The sequence below is a fragment of the Amblyomma mixtum genome, chromosome 3 (assembly GCF_055824585.1).
Source record: "Amblyomma mixtum isolate Tamu chromosome 3, ASM5582458v1, whole genome shotgun sequence".
Lineage (NCBI taxonomy): Eukaryota > Metazoa > Arthropoda > Arachnida > Ixodida > Ixodidae > Amblyomma > Amblyomma mixtum.
Genome location: NC_143014.1, coordinates 391046234 through 391065809, shown reverse-complemented (window position 1 = coordinate 391065809; position 19576 = coordinate 391046234). Strand labels below are relative to the sequence as shown.

At 46.2% G+C, this 19576-nt stretch overlaps 1 protein-coding gene across 1 annotated transcript in view; it reads right to left on the bottom strand.

The window, feature by feature from the left end:
* LOC149357164 (tachykinin-like peptides receptor 86C) overlaps positions 1 to 17988 on the bottom strand; it is a 421840-nt gene extending 403852 nt beyond the window's left edge. Inside the window, exon 1 of the mRNA XM_089584468.1 lies at positions 16829 to 17988. Within this exon, the coding sequence (XP_089440594.1) occupies positions 16829 to 17304 (476 nt within the window). The 5' untranslated portion in view covers positions 17305 to 17988. The remainder of the gene's footprint in view (positions 1 to 16828) is intronic.
* Between the last annotated feature and the right edge of the window lie 1588 nt (positions 17989 to 19576).

Here is a 19576-nt window from a genome sequence, read left to right as displayed (position 1 = left end):
TGTTTGGCCTATGTATTGCATTCGACAGTCGCCACACTCGAGCATGTAAACCACGTTGTTGGAATCGCAATTTAGGTCTTCCCGGATAGAATGCTTGAAATTTGAATGGGTGCTTTTAGCCAGTGCCGTGGTTTTCATGTGTTTTGCAGACTTAGCATCGGCTTTTTCCGCATGGTGTGCAACCTACAGCTCTCGGTTTATTGACTGTGTAATGGACAACATGGTTATGTAGATTTTTTGGTCTTCTATATGTTACCTGGGTGACCGTTGTGAAAATTTTTGAAAGCCGGTCACTCTGTTCTGTGATATTAAAGTGTTTTTTTTTAGAATTTTGTTAATGTTCGCGAGATTACGTGTGAAGGCTAGTATGAGATTACAACGCTGTGATATTGGCTGAGATTTCTTAATGGCATGATTAATATTAGTTGCTTCTGCCGTTTTAATGGCATCGTTGATTATAGAAGACGGGTAATGTTGTTTGTTTAGAGTGTCCCGCATGCGATTAGCATTTTCGTGAAAATCTTCCGATCGTATGCAAATTCGTTTGAATCCGATGATGACCTGTGAGTATGGGATTGAAGTTTTGCAGTGGCGTGGGTGGCAGCTGTTGAAATGAAGATACTGTTGTCTGTTTGTGGGTTTTTTATAGACACTAGTGATTAATGTACTTCCTTCTACTCGAACCAGAACATCCAGGAAATTAATTTCATTGGTTGAGTAGGTGCGTGTGAAAGAGATATTGGGATGGATTTTGTTGAATGAGGAGATAAAATGGATGAGTTCGTCCTCGGTTTCTGTCCAAACTATGAATATGTCATCCAGAAAGCGTTTGTAAAAAGCTGGTTTTGTTGGATATGAGGAGAGAAAGTCTGATTCAATTTTGTTGATAAATATGTTGGCGTAATTTGGAGCCATTTTTGTGCCCGTAGCTGTACCGCTAGTTTGAAGATAATATGAGTTCTTGAATTCAAAGGTGTTAAGTTTAAGGACCAAATTTGCAAGTGTCTCGACGGCACTTGGACTAGGGGTGTCTAGAATTTTGTATTCTTTATATGATCCGACCATTGCCTGAATTCCGTCGTAATGTGGGATGTTAGTGTAAAGTGATACCACGTCCAGGGTAACTAGAAAAGCGCCTTGAGGGAAGGTGACATTGCATATATCTTTCAGAAAGTGATTAGTGTCGCGTATGTAAGATGGATGTTTCGGAGGTATATGTTTGATGAGAGGATCGATATACTCTGAGATCGGTTCTGTTATTGTGCCAGTACCAGAAACAATTAGTCTCCCTGGATGATTCTGTTTGTGTATTTTCGGGAGCATGTAGAAGCGCCTCGCGGAGGCATTTCTTGGCGTAAGCGCCTTACCTACTAGCGGTGGTAATTCACCTGCATCTGTTAGTTTATTGATAGTTTTCTTTACGATGTTCTTTTGCTCAGCGGTCGGGCCTGATGGGAGTTTAGTATAGAATTTTGGGTTGTTGAGTTGGCGGTTGCCCTCCTGAATGTAGCTATATGTGTCTAAAGTAACTATGCCGCCACCTTTGTCGGCGGACTTAATGACAACGTCAGTTCGTTTGCTAAGTGAGCCTAAGGCGTTACGCTCTTTTTTTGAGAGGTTAGGTGGCCCAGATTTTTGTGTCCCAAAAGCTTGAAGAATCTCCTTTTGTACCGCTTTTATATATAGGTCTAGATGTCTGTCCCTACCAGTTTTGGGTGTCCACTGTTCCTGAGGTTGGGGGCACCGAACATTATTTGTGTTCGGTTTGTCGAAAAAATATTCCCGTAATCTGAGAGTTCGCGAAAAGTTATCTAGATCCTGGAGTAACTTGTACTCGTTATACTTGCCATGGCTTGGGCAGAATTTTAGGCCACGCGACGGAAGTGACTTTTCCTCGGGGGTGAGCTGTGAGCTTGACAGGTTAATTATATTTTCCGGAAGGTGTGGCTCTTCGGGTGTTCGGTCCAATGTGGTTGGATGTTGGTTTACGGTTTCGTTGTAATTGTCGGGTGTGGGTATGTGGCTTGCTAGTTGGAGAGTCAGATTTTTTTTTCCTGCCCTTGCGGCCAGGACAAGGGACAGGTTCCCGCATTTTTACACTAAAGTTGCTGCACGGCCACGCACCCTGTCGAGCATCTCGGAGCTGGACACGCCTGTCAATAAGCAAGCCTGTGGTGCTTAACAAAGCAGAGGCCGCATCTGGACGTTGTATTTTCTTGCTGAGTACCTGTTCGTGACACTCTTTTTTTTTCGTGTTGGTCGCACAATCTCTAATAATATTTTATGTGTATTTTCCTGCTATGTGCTTTGTGTTTCCCACTTACCTGTACTCTGCCCACCCCTATAAAAGGGGATGCATTAACAAAGTAAAATCACTCCTGAAGAAGATCGGTCTTCCGATCGAAACGTCGAGTCTAATAAATATGTTTCCTTTAACGAAGCGTATACTTCGCTACACACATTATATATATATATATATATATATATATATATATATATATATATATATATATATATATGAGAGAAGCCAACAGCCACAGAGAAACCAAGGGACACAAGGGATTTTTTTTAATTAATTTATTTTTTTGTGGTGTTGATCAATTTAGAATATTACTGAATATGTTATCGCTTACAGATAATTGATTAGAAAAGCCGAAGAAAAAAATGAGCCCCTCATTCTCCTTCTCTTGTCTGCTTAATATATATACCAGGAGGGTTGTTTAGAGTCGCGTGACCTAGTCTGAAGTATTTTTTTCGTTCTTCAAGGTTGACTAATTAGTCAAGCTTAATTAACTAACTTTTTAATTATTGACTTGAGGAACAAAGTGTGAATAGAAAAGTTGTAGATCGCTTTTAGAAACAGCTTACTGAGATATTTTCAGCAAAGTAATATTTACGTAAAGAATTGAGAGAGAAGCCAACAGCCCTGTGCTCCTTGGTTTCTGTGGCTGTTGGCTTCTCTCTCATTATTATAACGAGCCCCTCATTCCCCTTCCCTTGTTTGCTTATTTACGTAAAGTGGTATTTTTACCGGCCTTTAACCCTAACCCGCCCAATAAGAAAAAGCTTCCACATGAAAACTGTGCCGCTTCAACGTCCCAAGACGCGCCTTAGAGAATAAAATCCGTTTTTTCTGAAGTCCTCTACTCGATGAGACTCTGCATGCACATTGGTACACAGAAGTGAGCGAGCAGCTGGTCACGTGACAACTTTCTTTTAAGGCCAATAAATGAAGTTACGTAAATCGTAACTTGACGGAAACAGCACTACTAGCGGTTTTTCGAGGTGATCTAAAACTTTTGCATTGACAGTTTCTTCCTGAAGTCAATAATTATAAAGTTAGCTAATTAAACTTAACTAATTAATTAACTTTGAAGAGCGAAAAAAATACTCAAGACTAGGCCACGCGAATATGAACAACCCCGAGTTAGTTTCACTGGACTAGGGCTCTTCGCCTTTTTTAAATGTTTGGTTACCTTTAGCTCTCTCTGACGAAGGCTAGACCCTGGTCGAAACGTTAGAATAAAGTTGTTGTTTTTCTACTGTGTGTCAACCGAATTACGTTTATGTTCTACCGGATCCATCCGATCTTCACCCCTATATATATATATATATATATATATATATATATATATATATATATATATATATATATATATATATATATATATATATATATATATATATATATATATATATATATATATATGTAATCGTTTATTTGAAAAACATTGGTGTGCTCTTAACCCCTGGCAGCTCAGCATGGCGGCGCCTACCAAGAGCTGTCTCTTGGTTTCCGTTTTCGCTCCTCCGTCCACAGGGAGGGCGTGACATTTTCCCCTTCACAGACGAACCCCGCTGGGAGAGTTAAGCACGGTCTGGAGGGTAGAATCGCCTGAGCAGGGCGACGACTCGGCTCTTGCTTTAGCGTCCATCACTTGTGTGATATGAGATGTAGTTGAGGTCAACGATGAGTTCAAGCACAACCAACGGGCCGATGTAGTGCGCAAACAGCTTTTGACGCAAACTAGGCTCTCGTGAAGGGACCGTGCAAACAACTCCACGCAGTTTTCGTTTTCAGCGTGTATCGATTCCATGGCTCTCTCTGATGTTTGTCCGGCAGCAGAAAAAGACGCCTTTATTGCTAAGAAAATATCACTTAAAAATATTCTCGCGCCTGTATTCAAACTCGTAATGTCTACACCGAATAGAACACCGCGACAACCGTTTGTAAGTGGAAGGCGTTATAGCCTAGCATGTGGAAACCACGACCAAAAAACTGTGCTGACGCACGCGCTTGCTTGCTACTTTGTTTGGAGGTTTAAAAGCTCCGTTCTAAATTGTCTTTTGCGTTAGAATGGGGCAATCTATCGATATCGTCTCGGTGTCCCTATAAAGGCGTCCAATATCACTGTCCAATGTCGTAGTACCGCTTGGAGTGGTCCTGCAAGGCCAGAATGAGAATTCTGGTGAGTCGACAAACTTCTTCAGCGTGGGAGGGAGCATTGGCGATGGGAGATTTGTCGTGGAGAGAAGAAAGAAAGGTTGTGTCCAGAGAGCTTCGAGGCGGGCGGGCATAAAATAAAGAAAATGGGCTAAAAACAGTCGTCTTAAATTTTTCAGTTTCGTACGCGGACGCTTTGAAAGGAAGAACATTGTCCGTTCCGTTTCTTACGCTTAGAGTTGAATTTGTGGCAAGAATACGCTGGATGGCTTGTTGATGCGTTCAATGAGGCCACGCTTTTTAGGATGGTACGGAATCGGCTGATAGTAGAGCGTTTATACAGGGTATTTCACCTAAGATTATACATCATTTCTTTTAAATAGGCGTTTTGAGTTAGAAGAGCGCTTTTTTCGACGTCGTATTTTCAGCAGTGTAGAACATCAGAATACAGCAAAGACCGTGCTAACTAGCAGGCGGGTTAATTAATATTGAATAATTAACTTTTTAACTACTACCGTTAGGCTCCTTAGTTACTTAGATGCGTGTAGCCCACCGTCAGATCCATGTCAATTTTTAGAATTTCTAAAAGGCGGTTACCCTCGGTGCTGTGGCCCATCAAATTATTGCTACATCGCGCCAAGATACATGCGTTTTCTAGAAGCCTGCAGCCAAAGCAAATCCTCCACTGCGAGTAATTCGCCGAAGTTGACAAAATTTGTAGTGATGAAGGTAGGGATGGGGCCTGAGGCCGTTTGCCGAGATCGCTGAATTCGACCCGGTCAAGTAAGGCACGAGGGGAGTCAGGGAAGTTCCTGATATTCCATGCAACAGTAATAAAAAGCTTCGAAGAGGGACGAGTTAGATCATGGTAGCTGTATTTTTAGTAGGGGTGTGCGAATATCATATTTTTCGAATACGAATCGAATACGAATACTTGGTTCCGAATATCGAATCGAATATCGAATAATCAAAGACAGACGCATCTAACCACTACAAAACATTATTTGAGCACCCAAGAACATAACAGTGCAACTATCAGTGATGAAATGAACACAAGAGCTGTGTGTGGCTACACAAAAAGTATCAAAGTCTCGAACATTATTGCTGAATTTCGATGGTGGCGAAATTCTAGAGGCCCGTGTACTGTGCAATGTCAGTGCACGTCAGTCAGTCAGAACCCCAGGTGATCGAAATTTCCGGAGCCCTTTCCTACGGCGTTCCTCATAGCCTGAGACGCTTTGGGACGTTAAACACCAATAAACGAAACCAAACCATTATTCTTAGAAGAGTGGTAATATCAGAGAAGATGACTAGTACACATCATTGATTAAGGCTAGCTTGCCATAAGCACAAAAGCGCGTTACTGGGATGAACATAAAAGGTGGTCGTGAAGGAAAACCGGCTGCTCCACATGGTCATGCAGAAGTAGTTCCCTTCTAGTTGAAACGACTTCTCCAGCCACAGAAAATGCTCTCTCACTTGGCACAGAACTGGCAGGTATTGCGAGGTATTTCGTGCACAGCTCTAACTATACCAGCGTCGCAGGTATAGCCACAAAGAAGCTCACCAGCGCAGTCAGCTACTGCATGGCCCAACGTTACGTATTGCTCTGGGCGCCGCCATGTTGTTATATCTCTGTCGATAGGACTTGCGGACCGAAATGAACGCCGGTGCTCGCAATAGAATATTCGGCTAGATTCGGCCACAGAAAATGCTCTCTCACTTGGCACAGAACTGGCAGGTATTGCGAGGTATTTCGTGCACAGCTCTAACTATACCAGCGTCGCAGGTATAGCCACAAAGAAGCTCACCAGCGCAGTCAGCTACTGCATGGCCCAACGTTACGTATTGCTCTGGGCGCCGCCATGTTGTTATGTCTCTGTGGATAGGACTTGCGGACCGAAATGAACGCCGGTGCTCGCAATAGAATATTCGGCTAGATACGAATATTCGCGTCGGGTCGAATATTCGAAACAACACGAATACTTGGATTTCGAATCGAATACGAATACTAAAAATATAATATTCGAACTATATTCGAAAATTTCGAATATTCGCACACCCCTAATTTTTAGTTTTTACTGCTTGAGCAGTATAGCCTCCTTTCATAAAATAGCCGTGGTGTGCGTGCGTGCGTGTGCGTGTGCGTGTGTGCGCGTGCGTGCGTGTGTGTGTGTGTGTGAGTGTGTGTGTGTGTGTGTGTGTGTGTGTGTGTGTGTGTGTGTGTGTGTGTGTGTGTGTGTGAGTGTGTGAGTGAGTGAGTGAGTGAGTGAGTGAGTGAGTGAGTGAGTGTGGGGTGAGTGAGTGAGTGAGTGAGTGATTGAGTGATTGAGTGAGTGAGTGATTGAGTGATTGAGTGAGTGATTGAGTGAGTGATTGAGTGATTGAGTGAGTGTGGGGTGAGTGAGTGAGTGAGTGATTGAGTGATTGAGTGAGTGAGTGAGTGAGTGAGTGAGTGATTGAGTGATTGAGTGAGTTATTGAGTGATTGAGTGAGTGATTGAGTGAGTGAGTGAGTGTGGGGTGAGTGAGTGAGTGAGTGAGTGAGTGAGTGAGTGAGTGAGTGAGTGAGTGAGTGAGTGATTGAGTGAGTGAGTGAGTGAGTGAGTGAGTGAGTGAGTGAGTGATTGAGTGATTGAGTGAGTGAGTGAGTGAGTGAGTGAGTGAGTGAGTGAGTGAGTGAGTGAGTGAGTGAGTGAGTGAGTGAGTGAGTGAATGAGTGAGTGAGTGAGTGTGGGGTGAGTGAGTGAGTGAGTGAGTGAGTGAGTGAGTGAGTGAGTGAGTGAGTGAGTGAGTGAGTGAGTGAGTGAGTGAGTGAGTGAGTGAGTGAGTGAGTGAGTGAGTGAGTGAGTGAGTGAGTGAGTGAGTGAGTGAGTGAGTGAGTGAGTGAGTGAGTGAGTGAGTGAGTGAGTGAGTGAGTGAGTGAGTGAGTGAGTGAGTGAGTGTGCAGCCTGCACCCTTGATGTACACTCCGGTAAGCGCACATCCGCGCAGTAAGTGGTAAAAATGCATCTTCAACCATCTGCAGCCGATGTAGCCGAGACGTATTGCTGTGAATACTCCACGTATATAGTCGCCAAGGCGTTCGGCGAAAGAACGCCAACAAGCATAAGCCTCTCGTCTCAGACACCGAAAAGCCGAAGTGCGACAGCGAGAGGTATATTTAAGCCGCCCGACAGAGAATTCGAAATCTAGCATACCATGAAGGGTCTTATTCAGTATCTGCTGTCTGAGACAACGAATGCCTCCGAAAGTAAATGTTTCAGAACGTGGTTGAGTCTTTGCGCCTGTCTTTGCATTTTTAGGGTACATGGGAGAACGATGCCGCCGCGGTGGCTCAGTGGTTATGGTGCTCGGCTACTGACCCGAAAGACGTGGGTTCGATACCGGCCGCGGCGGCTGGAATTTCTTTGGAGGAGAAATTCTAGAGGCCCGTGTACTGTGCGATGCCAGTGCACGTTAAAGAACCCCAGGTGGTCGAAATTTCCGGAGCCCTCCACTACGGCGTCTCTCACAGCCTTAGTCGCTTTGGGACGTTAAACCCCATAAACCAAACCAAACCAAACCAAAGCAAACCAAACCAAACCAAACATGGCAGAATGAAAGGGAAGCTATTCTCAAACGGTGCTTTATGAGTTAGAGTAGTGCTAACGATTCGATTTAAAACCGCACGCAAATATGTGAAAGGAGGAGGCTCTAATAATTGAAGTCAATATTTTATATCAATCTGGCGTACAGTGCTTTAAAATTTCAGAAAGCACTATAAAAAGCGCCGATTAGGTTTCTTCCTAGACACCACACTTACTTCAATATTGTTGTCGCATATATTGGGTGCCATTTTCGCACTTTCCAGTGCAGACAGCTTCGGATGGGTAAATCTGCGCGCTAGCACATCTCAGTATATCTGAAAAAAAAAGTACGCCAGGTTGCAAAAAAAAAAGTGAGGCTGAACTGACTACTGAACCGGTTCGGAACAGCTGCTTCGATTCGTTCCGGTTCGGGTTCAGTTCCGAGATCGCAAAAAAATTAAGGGTTTGGTTCTGTTATGGTTTCGAGTTCAGGCTCGGTTCCGGTTCGGAACCCTGGATGACTGTTCCGGAAGTGACTGTTGAGACTGGTGAGACCCAGGTTGCTCTTCCCGTACCCCACCTGCTACGGTTAGCAGGTGGAAATTTCAGAGAGATGAACCTCATTTAGTGACGTCACATTACAGCCTCCTGACGTCATTTCTGGTCTGGTGGCGTCACGTTCATCCAGGCAAAGAAATTTATTCGCTCTGCTAATGTCATGGACGGCGTAACTGCCCGCCAGCCAATCTGGATTTTTCTGGATAACACCGGACGGTGGCTGCCTGCTCTTTGTTCCGGTAAGGATTCTATGACATCGCATACTAAAAGCCACGGTGCTTGACTAGGTTCTCAGCCCCTTTGTAGTAAGCAGCAGCAGAGTACAGATTAGCTTTCGCCATACAGTGGCCACATGCCCTCATTTTCTGAATAAACCTAATTACTCATTCATCTCTCACACTTCACGCATTCCACCAAATGAGATGAAAAGAATAAAGAGTAAGGTGGAAGGCAGAAAACGTGAATAACATGTTACTATAAATTAACGTTGAAGGAGTGGCACTTCATTGAGTGTTATGTTAATCGTATTGATAGCATATGTCAGTCAAGGACCGCTATTTGTAATGAAGTACCATCGAATGAGCGAGCTGGTGAGATCTCTATAGGATTAACGCCAGTGTCAGTGAATTTATTCAGGATTGTCGGCAGCTGATAACAAAGCATTTGGTGGCAGTATTTTGTCCTAGTGTCCGGAATGGTAAAGTGAGGCTTGCGGCGTTGAGGACACAGTAATTTAGTCTCCTGCAGCGAAGCTAATGCGTTTACAAAAGTATGCTGCCTTTGCCTTTAGTTTTCTACTACGGGGTGATGTAGCAACCTGTAGGAGTACAGTTTGAACAACTTAACGATTTCAGTCACTGTAAATGAATGTTCTTTGTTTTGTCCGTGTGGAAAATTACATACCGGTCGAAGTATTTTCTGACTAGAACAACCAATTTTTGTACGTTTCACTACGTTGTCGTGGCCCATATTAAGAACAGTAGGCAAATGGGAACGAAATAGAGCATTGTACAAAACTAGCTTGGCTTTCTATAGTTCTATATAGTTCTATATATAGTTCTTGACTTTCTATAGTCTATAGTTGGATGCTAAGCCAGTTACTATGGACCACTGTTAAACCTATACTATTTACTTGTTCGTCCCACTGCATATGTTCCGAGAATACGACCCCGATTGATTTAAATGTTCTTGCTGTTTTGATGCTTTCAGATTTCTAATAGATGTTCAAAGGTAGGTTGCATTCTTTAATCTTCAGGCGTAAGATTACCCCTTTTGTTGTAGTTACGATAACTGCAAGGAAGATCACGTCGGACCAAAGTGCCAATTTTGTGAAAGCATTTAATGATACAAAAAACGTTCTGCCCAACCTTGCGAGGCAGAATGAGACGCCCTTTCAAAATTAAGATATTCCGCAGTTTCGCAGCCAGTGCAGGCGAAGTTGGCTGTATATGGGCGCCAACACATCTCCATGACCCCATCCGCATGAAAGACACTGCATCCAGACACAAAACTGTTTTCGTCCACGACCGGTTACAGACTGCGCACTTCGATAGCCAGGCTTTAAGTGCAGCCTAGCTACGCGATCTTTGTTCAATTTCCTGTTGCTTCGTAACCTTTCTACTGTTTCGGTTTCGCGGTTGTTTCTCGTTCGGCAACTCCCTCCCCGAATGGACATCCGGTTTGGTTTGATTCGCGGTACGTGAACACGAGCGTTTTGGACGTGATTCTCAGACCGAACAGAGCGTGTTCCACTTTCAGTGTGGTGTAATGTAGCCGTCCTTGATCGCCGGAAGGAGTGCAGGGCTCAGATTGTAAAGGAAGTTTGTGCGCTTTTTTCTCCCCATTATTACTTCCTGACCTCGGTATTCTGTGGTTGGCGTCCTTACGTAGACCAATACCCTCGGTCGCCTCGGCGCTGCTTGATGTTCTCCAGATTTTTCATCGTGTTTTCTTCGTGCCACTCGGTCTTCGGTGTTTGCCTTTGGAACGTTCACACTATCTTAAAGAGCGGGAAAACGACGGCAGAGCTTTCTAGCAATCAATAAAACCATTATCGTTGCTAAAACGTAGCAAGACACCACAGTGTCGTGTTTTTCACTACATACAGTTTCCTGTTACAAGATTCTCTCCAGAGAACGTAACGCGCAAACATTTTTTAAACTTTGCTCAAGATAAGACCAGTAAGTAAATAAAATGAAGTAAATAAATAACTAGTTCTAATAATTAAAAACTTACGATAATCGAGCACGCTCGGTTGGTTGAGCTGCGCAGTTTTTTCAAAAATGTGGCGTGCAGAATTCCTCGCTTTTTGAACTGCCTTCCCGTTCACCGAGGTTCACTTCGCAATCGTTTTCTCTACTTAGAAGAGGCTAGTCTTGTCCGCCTCACGTTGACGACATGTGGAGGGTCACGTCGGCTAAATATTCAATTAATATGTTTGCACATTCAACAGCGGGGACCGCTGAGTAACGAAATGTGTTTTTTTTTCCCCAGTCCCCCTTATATAGCCGCTGCATAAACCAAAATTGACGTTTCCCCCGCTGCTGCGCTGAATATTTCAAGTGATTCTGCTTCTCATTTTGGAATTTGCATTCATAAGCGCTTCTTGTACACGGTCACCCAGTGCTAGCTTTTGCACGCGAGAGGTGTGGCTGCGCTCTTCGGACGGACACGGCCACGCATGGAGGCAAAGTGGCACAGGCGTAGAGGGACCCGGGGCTGCTAGTGCTCCTCGTCGCCCGCCACTCCTCGCTTCCTTTGACGCGCACATGGGACGGATACACTGGCGCCGTGAAGAGCGCAGCCATGCCGCTCTCGCGTTCAAGCTAGAAAGACGAACGTGCACTACGCGATCAGAGAGACCTTTCGCGTAGCATTTGCTCTGTGCGCCACACAGGTTACGAACGATCTGCGATAAGATAAATTCCGAAACCAAGGAAGTAACCCCCGCGTGACCTTTCCGAGGCGCTAGCGATACTGCATCGCTTTCGAGGGATTTACTTCAACCGGCATTCAACAGAGTCACGTACTGAAACTTTCCGATATGAAAATAGACAAAGAAATTGCAGAGGGCACTTAAAGGACTGTAGACACTTCAAGAAATGCTTCGGCGCGGCAGACAAGGACAAGACGAAGAAAACACACCACATTGCGCCAACTAACAACTGATTTTATTGGAACCCGCGTCAACGATTACGTGCTTTGCGCTAATCAAGGACATAAAAGATAAAATACAGTGAAGACAGCACTAGGTACAAAATGATTAGCAAACGCGGCACGTGTGACACAATCGAACATCGTCTTGCACCAAATCTAATCATTTTGATAGAAATTCTAATTCTTTCTTGAGCAGCGTCACAGATGGATTGCTCACGCATGTGTTTGTCCCCGAACGAAGAATGACTGCTGCTTCAAAAATTTTTCTTTCAAGCTGGTCTTTTCTGCGGCCCAAAATAACTGTACCGCTGAAAAGCGGGAAACAGCCGCATTATTTGCAGTGCGCCGGCAGGTGCTCCCCGGTGCTGTTCTTGAGAGAGCTTGAGTGTTCCCTTAGTCTGTCATTTACGCACCTGCCGGTTTGTCCAACATAAAACTCACCACAGGTGAACTTGATTTTGTAGATCTCGCCTACTGCACATGGGATGAAAGGATTTTTGTGTTTTTGGCCGCAGACTATTCTTTCTGATTGCACCCTGCCAAACATCGGGCATAGTGTTGACAGTTTACAGGGTGCCGTAAAAATCATGCTGACACCATGTTTCCTTGACACCTTTCTAAGGTTGTGTGAAACCTTGTGTATATATGGTACAACCTCAAAATTCTTTTCTCTTGAAGGTTCCTGTGATGTAGCCGCTCTTCCGGAGAAATATATAGCCGGAAAAAATACAGCTGGAGAAATTCTATGTTTCTTCTAGCGCGTCTAATTTCACCTCTGAGGTGCCATCTTTGCAGTGCATTCAATTTTTGGATTTAAGGTTATCTTTTGATAACAAAGAGCACATTTTTTGGCAGTACCTCCCGCGGTGTACGAAAGCTCCATTGTCCTTCAATTCCTGCCATTCAAAACTTGTAAAACGCGGCCTTGTGGTTTCCCTATTTAAGTCCGCCCTTCTGAAGTCTTGCGAACACAAGGTTAAGGACAGTTTTACAACTCAAACGGAGCGTCTTCGCATGGCCGGCTACAAGTCATCCCTGATGGTGGGAGCTGCGGAGTCATTATTCAACAAGTTGAAGCACCCCGAAAGAGCCGCCATATCACAGGAACCTTCAAGAGAAAAGAAATTTGAGGTTGTACCACAAGGTTTCACACAACCTTAAAAAGGTGTGTACGAAACATGGTGTCAGCATGGTTTTTACGGTACCCTGTAATCTGTCAACACTAAGCCCGATGGTTGGCAGGGTGCAATCAGAAAAAATAGTCTGCGGCCAAAAACACAAAAATTCTTTCATCCCATGTGCAGTAGGCGAGATCTATGAAATCAAGTTCACCTGTGGTGAGTTTTATGTTGGACAAACCGGCAGGTGCATAAATGACAGACTAAGGGAACACTCAAACTGTCTCACGAACAGCACCGGGGAGCACCTGCCAGCGCACTGCAAAGAATGCGGCTGTTTCCCGCTTTTCAGCGGTACAGTTATTTTAACCCGCAGAAAATACCAGCTTGAAAGAAAAATTTTTGAAGCAGCAGTCATTTTTTCGTTCGGGGACAAACACATGCGTGAGCAATCCATCTGTGACGCTGCTCAAGAAAGAATTAGAATTTCTATCAAAATGATTAGATTTGGTGCAAGACGATGTTCGATTGTGTCGCACGTGCCGCGTTTGCTAATCATTTGGCACCTAGTGCTCTCTTCACTGTATTTTATCTTTTATGTCGTTGATGAGCGCAAAGCACATATTCGTTGATGCAGGTTTCAATAAAATCAGTTGTTACTTGGCGCAATGTGGTGTGTTTTCTTCGTCTTGTCCTTGTCTGCAGCGCCGAGGCATTTCTTGAGGTATGGATTAGAGCAGTGCACGGGCCTCCATCTGAGGTCCAAGCCCGTCCCGGGCCCGAGACCTGAAGCCCGAGCCCGGCCCAGGCCCGCGGCTTCAAGCCCGGGCCCGGCCCAGGCCCGCTAAATTATCGCTCTAGCGAGCCCGGCCCGGCCCGTGAATCCCGGAGTGTAGCCCAGCCCGAGCCCTGCCCGGCCCGTTTAACAGTAACGCTTGAGGTCTACTTCTCACTCTGAACAAGTGGACTGCTACTAGACCTATAAGAAACCCGCTGACAAAGGTTCTGAAAGCAGTTTGGCGTGCAGAAAGTTGGTTCTTTTTAACCCAGAAGGAAGTGATTAAGAGTAGAGCTCGCCAGGCCCGTCTTTTGGACAGTGATCTCGTGTAGGTGCGCAAAGATAAACTCGGAAGTTCCGAGAGCCAAATAAAAAGGGCTGCATACGCACGTAATCGACTACTTTGCATTCCCCCTTGATTTTAATCAGTTATATTTTGCCGCCCGCGAAGTATAAACATTAAAGTTGCCTAGCTAGAAGCCGGATGGATTTTTTTAGTGAACGCGATCTCGCAGGTTGAACTCATTGCCGAACTGGTCGCCTTTCAGCAGAAACGAAAAGCTAAAAGGCTTGAGTATTTCACGGTGTGTTTTGAAGACTATAAGGGTCCTAAACTAATACGTTCTTCCCTAATGCATTTTTAATAGTGTATAGGTATGTTTTGGGATGACGAACGATCAATAGCCAATTAAGACCGGTTGAATTTTACTCTTACTGGTGGAGCAGAAGATAGCGCGAACCATGTGATAACTTACAGGGCAAAACACTTGTCATGACAACCAGGCTGAAGAAGCGAGGAGGGAAGGTGTGGTTATGAGATGAGATTTACAAACTCTCGCGAGCTTTTGCGGCTATTTCATTCGAGGTGTTCCGGACAGCTGATCAAAAAGAAAACCAAACGCGCTTTAGTTTGCGAATTTTCTCACATGAGAAAAATATAGCTATAAAATAAAACCTATGTTTTTGTGGCTTAAGGGCCCAAAGGAAGTCAGGCTGTGAGAGACACCGAAACAGAGGGCTCCGGATCATTTCAACCACCGGGGTTTCTTCAATGAGCAATGATACTACAAAGTACGTACATGGCTGTCATGCTTTCAGCCTAAACAGAAATGCGGCCATCGAGGCTAGGAGCAAACCCTGGTTCCCCGGCTCAGTAATCAAGCGCATTGACCACTAAGCCACCGTGGTGTGGAAATAACGAAAGAAATAAGTCAATGAATAAAGCTTAGTTTTTTTTCTCAGCGCGTACTATAACCCACAGCTCATCCGTGTCGCTGCTCCAATGCCGCAGTTGTGTACTTCACTCTGCAATAGTGAATTAATAGTCGGACACCAGCCGTTTCTGTACGGACCCAAGCCCGGCTCAGGTCAGCAGCTTTAAGCCCGAGCCCAGCCCGGGCCCGCAACTTCAAGCCCGCGCCCGGCCCAGGCCCGGCAAAACAGATCATGTCCCGGCCCGGCCCAGGCTTTTGGGCCGGCCCGAGCCCGTGCAGTGCACTAGTATGGATCACCAACTGGCCTTCAAAACAACCCTTCTAAGACTGTAGACATCTAATTTTATTGCGTGCTTTATTCTATCAAATGATGCGTAACACACTGGAGTGCGTGGATAACCGCGTGGTATTCGCCTACGGCTGCTAAATAATTTATAATTGAATTTCTTCTCCTATGTTGTTTCGGTTTCATCAACCCAACGATGGCTGTGACGTGTAGTTGAACTTTAGGTCACGTGAGGCACGAAAAAATTGCACTATAAACTCTGATACGTTCTGAACAATGCAAAAGCATCGTTTTCTTATTTTTTTATTTTTCTGTGATTTGTTTTTAATTTTTATGTCTTCCTTTCTAAGACAACGAATATAGAGGTTCACCTTTGTTCGCCAAGAAGCAACACGGTTTTGTGGTGTACGGGTTGCGCGATACCACGGTGACGTCATGTGGGATTTTTCGTGGCAACTTTTGCTGTCAACGACGCCAGGTTCTTTGCCGATAAGTCCTATAATGCCTACGCGTTAAAACTACGCGTATGCGCTGCTTTGGCCACATTGCGCTATGCGGTTTGCTGTGATGCGCACTGAAGGGGACAGAGAGCAGATTTTTTGTCTTTCTTTTTGCTAAGAAAAGATCAGCGGCACGTATTCCGGGTGGCTGTGTTCTCACAACGGGACACCTTGGTTCAACAACTTGGCATCTCAAACTTAAATTATCACACCTATTCCTGTCCTATAGAGCATGATAGAACATGGACGCGTTGCAGACGTTGGTTCTTGCAATGTTCGCTGCGCGACTGATGGGGAAACATGCGGGTTAAGAACCGGGAACGAAGTGGTCAGTAGTACCGATGCTGAATGCTAGTAGCAGAGCCGATTCGTTGTCGAAGGCGTTCACTACTTCCGAATTGAAGGTGTATATGTCGTCGGTTCGAATCCATGTCGCAGGCTAGCCTCCAACTTGACCCGCACGTGTGAGATATGTGCAACGAGACATCGTAGGACACCACCCGGAACGCTGTACGACAAATGGATGTAACACAATTCTCGTACGAATGTTGTCGGGAAAACTGGCGCCACAATGAGGTCGGCCAGTTGGGGAGTATACATATACGAACGACACGTATATGATTTTCTGAAATGGCGTTGCTGTGTTTGTCATACGGCCCCTTCGGGACGTTACCCTTTTCGCGTCCAATCGCTGGGATTTTTTGCACCATTTGCGAGTGCACACACACCAACACATGAACCCACGCCGCCGGCTGTTCTCGTAATGAGACTAGTAACGCTTTCGCATTAAAAAAAAAATGTGCGGGTCTCCAAGGCTTCTTTCCAGCCCGCTTGCAGAAGGTGGACAAGCTGATGCATGAATTTTTTAAAGAAAGCGCAGGAACGGCACACAGGACGAATAGACAGGGACAACGACACGGTGCGTTGTCACGCAGTCCGAAGTAAAAGCGTTTTACTTGTGCAGTCGACATACCGCCGTAGTGAGCCAAGATAAAAGACATTTGATCTCTTATAATTACTGCCCCGGGACGTTTCTTCCGGACACGCGAGCCGCACGCGGTGAGGCCGCGTGAGGCCTGCGTGCCACATTTTGTTCCCGGTAATTTCCTTCACGAAGGAATGTGAGAACACAATGAAACAACAAAAACATGACCCTAAAGACAAGGTAACCATGTGAGTAAAATGCGACGGCCAACGGCTTCTCACCTGTCTATGCTCATGGCTGCCATGGTGAAAGCCGATGAGGACACAGTCAAGTTGGCCACGAAGTTGTTGAAGACGCAGTACGGTTCGCCGAAGGCCCAGTGGCTCTCGAGCATGTAGACAAGGTTGAAGATGGCGTTGAACGTGGCAGTGAACGCGTCGGCAAGCGAGAGATTGAGCAGGAAGTAATTGGTGACCGTGCGCATAGTCCGGTGCGCCAAGACAATCCACACCACCGCGGCGTTCCCCACCACGGCTGCGGCCACCATGAATCCGAAGAGGCAGGCGTACGCGAGCTGCGTCCACCAGGGGAGCACCCACTGCCGCTGGCTGTGAACGTCGATGACCGGCGCCCGGGTGCGCGGGGCGGTGTCGTTGAGGGACTCGAGAAGAGTGCGCAGTACGGACGCGTTGTCCACGGCCACCAGGGAGCCGTTAAGCAAGCGGTCCACAAGGATATCTTCCTCCGGCAGAACCATTGAGAACTACACTGAACACGCGGTAGCCGTCGATGTCGTCTAATGACGCATTCGGACTTGTTGCACTGCTTTTTCAGCTCCCTTTATCGTCTCTCCTCAGCTCTGTTACCGCGTAGACGGTCACGACTGCGCAGGGGGTGTGCTTTCATGCGTGAGTGATAATTGCAAGCTAAAAGAAGCGAGAACAGGTGCGCTGTTTGCGGTGCAGTTACTCTAAAGGCTACCAGACGTCGAGCGACAATACCCTGGCGTTAAGTCGCTTTAAAACGTACTCTCGACGCTGCGTCGAAGCAAAGTGCCCCTCTCGGATGATGCTTCGAAGCCTGCCAAAATATGACAATGCTGCGAAGGACTCAGGCGATTACCGAAATGCGGCGCTCCCTTTAGCTGTTACATAGCGTTGCCAGGTTCCTGGATCCTCTCTTCCATTTCCGCTAAGAGGCGAAATGACGAGATGTGGAGTATTTTCTTTGAAAAGGACTGCTTAAGAGCTGGTCCCCATTCTCTGACAAGTGGTTACTAGCAAAAGGAACATCAAGCTTGTAGCTTGCTCCTGCATCTTTACGTGACCTGGACAGAAATATTTATACGCAGGAGACGTGATGATGACACGGGCGCTTAGAAGTTACGGATACAAAGCCACGGTCAGAGCATCTTCGAACACATGGATGCAAGAAGGCTGGAGATTAATAGACATATAATAGCGAGGCTTCTCAGAAAGCAGTTCGCTCTGAATGCCTGAAATGGTCATAAATTTCGCTATAGATACGCTGCTCATATGCCCTTCCTTCTAAGAGAGGAGTAAACGCGGACCTCGTTGGTTTAATACCAGTACAACAGCGCTTGTGTGTGTCCTCGTTCTTCGTCGTGTGTCTTGCTGATTTGCGCTGGTATTTATATGTTATGAATCTGACTCTGCAACAGGTTGTTGGAAAAAATTTCCTATCGATAGTACATAAGGAAATCTGACAGTTTAAAATAGACACCGACAATAGGTCACTGAACGACAGGACCAGCTCCATAAATAGTGCAGCCTCATATTGTCTGCTCGCAAAATATATTCTGCTATTAGTAACCTGGTAGCTCCGCTTGACACGATTTCAGAACGGTTCTAGCACATGCAGAAATCTTGTCTTCCGCGAAACTCAACGTTCTATCGCACGCAGTTGCTCAAGACGGAGCACCCATGAGCCTCACTCCCTGGAGGAGCGTGCCGCGAAGTACAACTAGTAAACAGAAAGATAGCGATGATATCCTGAGACAGCGAGTGCATCTAGTCCTGCTAAGCAACAAGTTAACGCACTTGAGCTCTTTCCTTGTGCCTGGTAGTACGAATCTGGCATCCGGTTTTTTGTTTGAGGGGTCGTCCCACTATGCAGTCTTTTTTCGAAGGATACCTCTGTGACACTCAGTGAGCTCACCTGGTTAATGATGGCGCGTAGCAGTTCGGCACTAACTGCGCAGGCCGTTCACTTTGTTCTCGCTAATACTAACGTACACCTTCGGCGCTCACGTGTGTAGGGGGTCCAGCTGGCTTCGGGGACCAATATTCCAGTCAGACTCGAGGGTGCGTTGCAGTACACGCCAGCACTGTCACGCAGCATTCACTGCCTGGTTGCATGCGACGCCACCGGACGGACACGTGGTTGGGAGGCTTTCAGCCCGACAATAGTGTCACCGGCGACCGCAGGCCCCTCCGTGTGCTCGGCGCGTCGCCGTGTTCCTGCGAGAGCCGACGGACGTCCCGCGCGGAGGCTGCCGTGCGAATGACTCGCGCCGGGGGCTTGCCCGAGTTGTTCAATCGATTTCCCTCGCAGCACGCGGGGCTTCTTTATTTTTTTTCCTTCAGCGGACGACGGGGGGAGTCGCTCGTGTGCGCGGCGTCACCAGGTCGCGCTGCCACACGGCTCACACGCGGGACGCGCTCAGCTTGAAAAAGCAAGGCGGGGATTCTCCCAGCTCACGGGAAGACGTTGCTCGGCTCAACGTTTATGCTCGGCTATGGTCGGCGCATATTTGTTCGCTTGTTGTCGGGGAAGCAACGATACACGGACGCGTCCCGTTCCGGTCTCTGTGTCTTTCCGTCGCAGCGAAAACAACTTAACGAACTCCTTTGAACCCAGACTCCATGTCCACGGCTCTGAATCTAACTTAAGCTGTTTGACGCGTGGCAACTACACCTGTCTCTGTAAGCCGGCTTAAGTGACTTGTCGCATTCGTTCCCACGGGGATTATCCGCTAATAATGTTCAGCAAACAAACCTCGATGAACA